At 34.3% G+C, this 9,226-nt stretch overlaps 2 protein-coding genes across 2 annotated transcripts; one reads left to right on the top strand and one right to left on the bottom strand.

Moving 5' to 3' along the window:
• Positions 1-318: 318 nt before the first annotated feature.
• LOC141674084 (uncharacterized) lies at positions 319-2,361 on the bottom strand. The gene has a single exon (XM_074480809.1). The coding sequence runs from the start codon at positions 2,359-2,361 to the stop codon at positions 319-321; it is 2,043 nt and encodes a 680-aa protein (XP_074336910.1).
• A 4,314-nt stretch (positions 2,362-6,675) lies between these two features.
• Positions 6,676-8,943, top strand: LOC141674085 (uncharacterized). Its single transcript, XM_074480810.1, has 7 exons — positions 6,676-7,302; positions 7,384-7,613; positions 7,813-7,986; positions 8,305-8,412; positions 8,488-8,557; positions 8,634-8,732; positions 8,848-8,943. The coding sequence occupies exons 1-7, from the start codon at positions 6,676-6,678 to the stop codon at positions 8,941-8,943; spliced, it is 1,404 nt and encodes a 467-aa protein (XP_074336911.1).
• Positions 8,944-9,226: the final 283 nt, after the last annotated feature.

Consider the following 9,226-nt stretch of genomic DNA (forward strand, 5'->3'; position numbering starts at 1 on the left):
CACCAGATAAGGGTCTGTATTTCTCCTTGTTCTTATCCCTACCTGGTAACCCAACTGTTGGTTCTTCAAAATTAACTAAACACTCAACCGCCTCTTCTGCAATATAGGCCTCAGCGATGCAGCCTTCCGGATGAGCCCTGTTTCGAATATATTCCTTGAACGTCTTCATATATCTCTCGAAAGGATACATCCAACGTAGGAAGATAGGACCACAAAGCTCAACTTCTCTTACAAGATGAACTGAGAGATGGATCATTACATCAAACAAGGAAGGGGGAAGTGCTTTTCTAGCTGGCATAAGGTCTCCACCAATTGAGACTACATTTTTTCTAATTTATCGACCTCAATGACTTTATTACAAATTGCCTTGAAAAAAAGGCAAAACCTGATAATAGTGCACCTGACCTGTTTTTGAAGTACTGACCGAAGTGCGATAGGGAGCAAGTGATGCAACATTGTATGACAGTCGTGGGATTTCATTCCAACAAGTCGCAGAGTGTCCATTGATACTATACCCTTAAGGTTCGAACAAAAACCATCAGGTAACTTCATGCCAATCAAGGATGAGCAGACAATCTTTTTTTCTTTATGCAATAAGTTCCAAGATGCCACTTCTCTTTTTTTTCCAGGATTTTTTGGTCTCGGCTCCATTCTTATTCCCATTTCAGCCATATCAATACGAACAGATTCTATATCTTTTGTCTTCCCGGGAATATTTAGCAATGTACCGGTTAAAGCCTCGCATATATTTTTTTCTATATGCATCACATCGAGGGTATGGCGAACTGGAAAAAACTTCCAGTACTCAAGCTGAAAAAATATAGACATCTTTTTCCAAATTGGTCGAGGTTCCCCTTTTTTCCACCGAGGTTGGTTTTGTGTCTTACCATAAACATGGTCCGCTAGTGGTAGTACCCTTTCTAACACCTCCTCTCCAGTTAAAGGAATAGAAGCTGACAACTTCTCCACGGTGTTATCAAAGGCTGATTTTTGCCTTCGATATGGATGATTTCTGGGCAGCCATCTACGGTGTCTCATAACCACCGTCTTTTTGTAAGTAGCCAACCTGGTAGCTTTTGTTTTATCAACACAAACGACACAAGCATTATATTCTTTAATGATGTTACCCGACAAGTTTCCTAAGGCTGGATAATCACTAATTGTCCACAACAAAATTCCTCTTAGTATGAAAGACTCTTTCTTATATGCATCGTAAACTTGTTTCCCATGCCACAATTTCTGCAAATCTTCTATAAGTGGTTGAAGGTATACATCAATATCATTTCCGGACTGATTTGGTCCGAATATCAATAGACTTAGCATAATGTACTTTCTCTTCATACAGAGCCAAGGTGGGAGGTTGTAAATTGAAAGCAACACAGGCCATGTTGAGTGATCACTTCCTGGTCCATGGAAAAGATTAAATCCATCGGAGGATAAAGCTAACCGAAGGTTCCTAGCCTCTGCAGCAAACTTAGGCCACCTTTGATCGACATCCTTCCATGTCTTTGAGTCAGCCGGATGTCTAATTTTACCATCATTTTGTCGCTCGGTTTTATGCCAAGTCATGTCCTTTGTAATCTGAGTTGTATTGAACAAATTTCTCAATCTTGGTATTAATGGAAAGTACCATAGAACCTTAGCAGGGATCCCTTCTACTTCTTCTCCTTTCTTGTTTAACTTCCATCTAGATGCCCCACATATTTGGCAAATCGTCTCATCTTCATCCCTCTCACCGCGGTATAAGAGACAATCATTCGGACACGCATGTATTTTTTCATAATCCATGCCTAAAGTACATAAAGTTTTCTTGGCTTCACCAAAATATGAAGGCATACTATTGCCTTCCGGAAGCATTGATGCAAGCAAAAGAAGGACATCGGAAAAGCATTTATGAGAAATACCATGTTTTGCTTTTAAATTATACAACTTGACTAAAGCTCTCATTTTTGTAAAACTCTCGCATCCAGGATAAAGTGGTTCATTTTCACCTTGAACATGATTCATAAAATCAGAAGAATCTAACGAAATATCCTCATCATCGACAATATCCTGCCCCATTCTCATGTTTGTAGGATGAACGGATGATTCTGAAGTGTCATGTTCAGAAACTACATGACTATGTACAGAATTTAACTCTCCATACCATATCCAACACGTATAGGTTTGATCAATACCATATTGATAAAGATGATCCTTAACAGTCTGAGCATTCCAAGATTTACTATGAGCGCATCTTAAGCATGGACAACTAATTTTATTTTCTTTAAACCCGTTCAGAAATGCAAAATTTAACAATTCATCCACTCCAAGTTTAAATTCTTGTGTTCTTCTATCTGCTTTCAACCAAGATCTATCCATTTTTACTCAACCAAGTTTAAACCCATTCTTTTGCTCAAATTCCACAAACATATATATTCCATAAAACTCGATATGGACCCTAATTAAAATTCCCCAAATAGATATGAACCCTAATTTCATGTTCTCAAAATCGATATAAACACCAAATCCCCAAATTGATATGAGTTCAGCAGAAACTTACATGAGTTCAGCAAAGTGAAGTTCCCCTGGATTACTTCAGACATCAAAGAACTGAGACAAATATATGGTTAAGAAATGGTGTATGAAGGAGACAAAAAAAGAGGCGTAATAAAACATAGATACTTCAGACAGACAATGATCACGTATAATAATGCTAGTCAAAGTACTTTATTGCTAGTCAAAAAACTAAAAATGAACATCCTAGTACAACAATTTTGATTAATAAACGGTGTATGTATTTCAGCACATAACAAAATTCTTAAAATCGTTGTCTTAAACTTTGTATTCGCTTAAATTATTTTTTTTATCAAAATTATTTACACTTTCCCCTCTTTCACCAGTGTTCCCACTTATATTTTTTTTAAAAAAAGTTGAAATTTTCTTAAAGTAAAAGAATTTGGTTTCTTGGTTTATTTAAAACTCAGGACAATGGTTTCAACAATATTGTATTGTAAGAAAACGTAAACACAATGGTTTGTAGAATAGTTTATTTAAAATCTTGGACAATGGTTTCAACAATTTACCATTGTAGTAACACCTACAAACAAGTGCTTTTTCAATAAACCATTGTCGTATTATATCAACTTTTTCGACAAACACAAGGACTATAAATGATTTTGTAGGCTTAGAAGACATGTAACAAGAGGAACAATTGACATGTTAAAACTTATATTATTAAATATATATTTAAATATCACTAATTGTTTATGAAATAAATTACAAGTGTCTTCTTTTAATTTGTTATATTGTAATCATATACTATATGTTCATTCAGTGGTAACTTTCGAACTATATAGTCGATAACTCTATATAAAAGATTCGGGATTTGTTAAGTTTTTAAATAGACACTATATCCGTTACAAAAGCGAAATGAGTCATTTTAATGTCGATAAATTCGAATATTTCGCCTTCAACCTTAATTTTTGTTTGATCTAGGGTTATAGGGTTTAGGGTTTAGGATTTGGTGGCATAATTTTTTCTTACATAAGACAACAGTTTTTGCAATTTCCTATTGTAAGAACATGTAAAAACAAGCCTTTTATACATAAACCTTTGTCTCATTACATCCATAATTGTTAGATTATTGTGTCGTCCTTATCATGTCATGTACTCAAAATCCAAACACAAATACTAAATTTTCGTGTTGTGTTAAAAATTGTCGGGTGTAGCTTATATAAACAGCTTTGTAGATACACTTAATTTATACATGACCTCGTTTACTTACTAATTCATTGCCTTTTTCTAATTTTTGGAAAATTACCTTCGGGCATGATACTCAAGATTCCTGGTATGTTATGAAATATTCCCTAAATTTTGCCAACATACCAGGAGAATATTTCATAACATACCAGGATTCTTGAGTATCATGCCCGAAGGTAATTTTCCAAAAATTAGAAAAAGGCAATGAATTAGTAAGTAAACGAGGTCATTTATAAATTAAGTGTATCTAAAAAGCTATTTATATAAGCTACACCCGATAATTTTTAACACAACACGAAAATTTAGTATTTGTGTTTGGATTTTGAGTACATGACATGATAAGGACGACACAATAAGGTACACGACACGAGATACACAACTGAGAAAATTCAAAATTCAAAATTATGAATTAATTAATATCGAAATTATTTAGAAAAAAAATCAAAATGTTATTTCAAAATTTTCCGAATCGTAGATTAAGGATAGATTTAATAGTAACCGTTGTTTAAAAATATTTAATATTCTCTTCTTTTCAATTAATTTCTAAAAATTATGAATAATTCATTCATCAATCAATTAAAATACACCGTCGGATTGGTAAAACACTAACAATCCAAGCCCGTTGGTTTATTCCCCAAAATTATTTCACTTCCCCCTCTTTTCATTTTCATTCCCCCCTTTTGTTCCCCCCTTTGTGATTTCTCTTTTCTTACCCGATAACACTTCATTCCCCTCTTTTATTTCTCTTCCATTTTCTTTTCTCAATTTCTAATTGAATCAAATCTAAGAAAGGTACTTGCATGTTTTAATCTGTTCAGTTCTTGCTTGTTGTTGCATGTTACTTGATTAAGCTTGTTTTGTTCAGTTCTTGTTTGCTCTTGCTTGTTCTTGATTGGTTATGTTCAGTTCTTGCTTGTTCTTGATTTGTAATGTTTTTACTTGTTTGTTTTGATTCTTATGCTCTTCTGCTGTGATTCTTTTATATTTTGGTTCGATTCTTGTGAAACCCTCGTATGTTATGTAGTTCTTGTTGGATTTTTATAAAACTCTTATATGACTTATTTCTTTGGTATTTTTTTTAATTGTTGTTACTTGCTACTGATTTAAATGGTTCACTTTGATGATGTCTTGGTTTGTTATTGGATTTTGTTTCTCATAAAACCCACATTATTAGCGATTTTTTGGTGGTTAGATTTTGTTTCTCATGAAACCCATATTATTGGGGATTTTTTGGTGGTTGGATTTTGTTTCTCATAAAACCCATATAATTTCTTAGCTTGGCAAATCCTTCCTTATAATGGTTTATGGTACACAGATTATGGCTCCTCCAAAGAAGAAGACACAAGCTTCTCATAAAAAAGCAAAGTCTTCTCCAAACAGAACAGCGATGAAAGTTGTGAAGGCTATAAGAAAAACACAATCATTGAACAAAGTTAAACCCTCTTGTTCTTCTCCCATATATGTCAAGAAGAATCCGATATCTAAAAATTTAAAGAAGAGGTTGTCAAAGAAGAAAAAGCAAGTGGATTCTAAGAAAAAGCAAGTGGATTCTAAGAAAAATCCAGAAATACCGGAAGGACTAAAACTATTGAAACATGGTTGTGTCACGATGCACAGAATTCTGAGATGGAAGATAATGAATCAGAAGCTTACTGTGACCTTCAATGCAAAAAGGGAGCCGTATGGTGATGAAGCTGGAGAGATGCATTCGTACATTGGAGTTTTGGAAAGGACCAAAGTCCCCATTTGGCATGATAGTTGGAAGCAAGTTCCTGAGCAGACAAAGAATAAAATTTGGGACTGTGTGCAGGTATAGTAAATTGTCTACACACACATGCCTATCTTTCTCTTTGATATTGGTTTTTTTCTTTTCTTTCTATAGATTTTGTTCATTCGTTAACTTGCATATCTGAATTTTTTTGTTTCTTATGTACGTAGATGGCCTTTATTGTACCTCCGAAAGCAAGGAAACTGGTATGGGAATCCGCTTGTCAAAAGTGGAGAGAGTTCAAATCCCGGCTCACGACAGAGTACATCCTTCCACACCGGAATCAACCAGAAAAGCTCACTTTTCCTCCGGCTGACTACACGTTCATAGAAAAGTCGCACTGTGAGATGTTTGTTATTGATCGTCTCGGAGATGATTTTAAGGTAAACTTTTTATTATTTTTATTTATTTATCAATTTCAATAATTGGATAGGTATTTAGCGTGATGTTTTAACCTTGTTGGTGCTTTTTTCTACTGAAAATTCATGAAGAATAGGTGAAAAGAAGCCGGATGAATGAGTATCATCATCTAATGTCTCGAAAAGGTTATGCCAACCTAGAAATGGAATGGGTTAGTGATGACAACCAAAATTTACTTAGTCTTTTTATATACTTTGTGTGGTCAATATGAATTTGTATCTTTGAATCATTAATAAAACATGTCGTACATGCAGTTGAAAAAACATCCAGAAGAACCGATAGATCGATCGGATGCCTAGGTCCTTGCAAGAAAAGACAAAGATGGCAATTTTAAAAATGAGAATGTTAAAGAAAAAGCTGAGAACATAGTAAGTTATTCATTAATATTTCAACTGAGAATATTCATTATAGTTCCAATTTGATTTATAACTTCTTCTATATTGTGGTCTTTTTAGGAGTTGCTCAAGAAGAAGGTTAAAGAAGGAGAATTGGTAGAAGAAGGTAGAAATGATGTGTTAACCATGGCGCTTGGTAAGCTTGAGCATGGAGGCAGAGTATGTGGGTAGGGGAGCCACATGAAACAATCTATCTATTTTGATCTGCCGAGACGGAAAAAATCAAGGACTATTGAGGAGAGGATACGTGAGGGGGTTAAAAACTTTATGGCTGAGGAGACTCCGAAAATTATAAAATAGAGAGATGCATTCTGGACTGCTGAAATTGAAAAGATCATAGCAGAATTAAAAATGGAAAAAGGTATTGGTCAAAAGGGTAGCCCAATTATTGATTCCCAACAAGGAAGCTGCTCAGATTTAAAGGGCGTGCCTCAGTTCGTAAACGAGAATGATAGGAATGATATTGTGAGGAAAAAGCTAAACGTGGAATCTGGGGATGAAGATTCAGATCATGGTGATGAGGAGAATGTAGAATTTTTTTCTAAAGACAATGTTGGATATGAAAATATTGAAGAGGAGAATGAGCATAATGTTTTTTTCAAAGGTGAGGAGGCCTTTATGGTTGACGCTGATAATGAGTTTGTTAAAATTGAGAATCATCCTAAAGGGTTGAAGTTGGATGGTTTATCTGGTGTTTTTCAACTGACAATAGGATCAGTAAGCAACATCGTAGCATATGGTCGGGTTGATGAAATCCCTCTTGCTGAAGGATGTGAGCCGACTCTTCACAGAATGTGTCTTTCGAAGGAAAATGCAAGAGTGTCCATTTCTTATTCAATTCAAGAGGATGCTAAGATCCCATTCCCCGTAGGAGATGAAATTGTACATGTGAAACAAGCAATAGGTTCTTTTATTGCATGGCCAAGGGATCTCGTGGTGGGGAACACAAGCAGTACCCAAGTTTTGTCTACTCCAAAGGTAAAGATTGATGATAGTGTGTGTGTAATTGATATATTTTTTATGTTTTTACTGTGTTGACGTGCATGTTTTTATTTTCAGAATGTCAAAAAGCGTGGTGCGAAGAAAGTTGGTTCCAAGAAAACAAAGAAGCATGTAGTGATAGAAACTGATGATGTGGAGGATGAGCTTCATGTAGAGATGGGTGTAAATTATCCATCTTTAAAACGGTTGTGGATTTGGGCAAAGGATGCTTTAAGCGATGGTAGAACCGTAAGTTTTCAGTTAAATGAACAAGCATTTGCTGTCACAAAGAAGCAGGTGATCTTTCTGTAAGATATACATTCCCTATGTGGTAGAGGTGAAATATCCGGATCGATCATTACCATATTCATTCAGTAAGTTTCCACGTACATTAGATTTTTCAATTTGTTGTTAATTATCTTGAATTAAAAATGATTGCATTCTTATTTTAATTGTTCTCTAAATAAAATGAAATTAGATTCCAACTATTGTTTAATTTGTTTACAGCTTCTTGTATGAGTTTTTGAGAAAGAATAAAATGACGAATATGATTGCTTTTGTGGATCCGGGTATGGTTGGAGCCATTGGTTGTGGCAATGCAGGGGAGAGGTCACGTGCGCTTGCCAACCGTTTTATGAATGCTAAGGAAGGACAATGCTTTCTTATTCCTTTCAATGACGTGTAAGCATTTCTCACTTTATAAGTACACTTCATATCTTATGATCTCATTAAGATGTTTAAGTACTTGTAATTTAATTTTCATATTTTTTATATTTTTAGTGAATTTTAGAAATTTGTAGAATATATTTGTATGGCTGGAACTTTAAATTTGGTAACTTGTAAATTAATTTGGTAACTTGTAAATTGTTAAATATATAATTAAATGAGATATAAGTAATTTATTTAATTATTTCTTCAAGTTACCTTTGGTTATTTTTGAGGTAACATCTAACTGCATAATTGAATTTCTCAATGACACATCTTCTCATGTTTTGGTAGGAATCACTGGTCATTGACCGTTGTTGTTCCAACGACGGAGGTAGTATACCACATGGATCCTCTTAAGCGTCGTATTGCAAGCGATGAATGGGTAGAAGTTATTGACAAGTGAGTCTATATTTTTAATTATTTTAGGTAGTTTACGCAAAATGTTTTTAGTTGACTTGTACTACTTTCTAACAGTTCGATAAAGATGTACAAAGAGAGGCTGAATAAGGTTGCCAGGAAGAAAATTTGTTGGGAGAATATGGCGGTAATAATATTTTTTTATAATTTATCATATATGCAAGTAAAATATGTGATTAATTTTATTTTCTATTTTTTTTCAGGGAGTTCCTTTGCAGACAGGGGTCCGGGACTGTGGCCTTTTTGTCATGGGATATATGAAAGAAATTTGTTATGACAAAGAGCTTCAATTTGCAACTAAGGTATGATTTTTTCTTGTTTTTAATTTTAAATTACAACTTTATATCGGCTGGTACTTTATGTTCACTATCAACACAGTGGCTTACAAAACTGTCAAAACTTTATTTGTTTTTTCAGTGGATTCATAGAGGCAATCTGGCTTACAATGAGGATGACTTAAACGTGATCAAGATGGACTTCGCCAAATTCTTCATGAAGTTTTATTCATGTTAAGTTAGTCTCGCGAATAGTTTATATGTAATTTGTGATGGTAAGATGAAGTAGTTTAAGTTATTGACGTTGTTGGTATGGTGTTTAAGTGGAGTTTTTCTGAACTTTTTATGGTTGTTGAAGTTTGGTGGATGTATGTACTTATGGTTGAAGTGGACCTTTGGTGTAGTTGGTGAATTATGAAGTTTATCGGATGTTATGGTATTTATCGCATGGTACATTTGGTTTTTGAATGGTTTGGTATTTGATTTTGCAATTTGTATTTGTAAAGGCTTTATTTATAAAT

Source organism: Apium graveolens, chromosome 7 (assembly GCF_009905375.1).
Source record: "Apium graveolens cultivar Ventura chromosome 7, ASM990537v1, whole genome shotgun sequence".
NCBI classification, from domain to species: Eukaryota; Viridiplantae; Streptophyta; class Magnoliopsida; order Apiales; family Apiaceae; genus Apium; species Apium graveolens.

Bases quoted from the DNA above. Each gene is read 5' to 3' on its own strand.
- LOC141674084 (XM_074480809.1), bottom strand. From the start codon at position 2,361: ATGGATAGATCTTGGTTGAAAGCAGATAGAAGAACACAAGAATTTAAA.
- LOC141674085 (XM_074480810.1), top strand. From the start codon at position 6,676: ATGGAAAAAGGTATTGGTCAAAAGGGTAGCCCAATTATTGATTCCCAA. The intron at 7,303-7,383 runs GTAAAGATTGAT...TTTTATTTTCAG, and splicing joins AAGTTTTGTCTACTCCAAAG to AATGTCAAAAAGCGTGGTGC. The intron at 8,733-8,847 runs GTATGATTTTTT...TTGTTTTTTCAG, and splicing joins AGCTTCAATTTGCAACTAAG to TGGATTCATAGAGGCAATCT.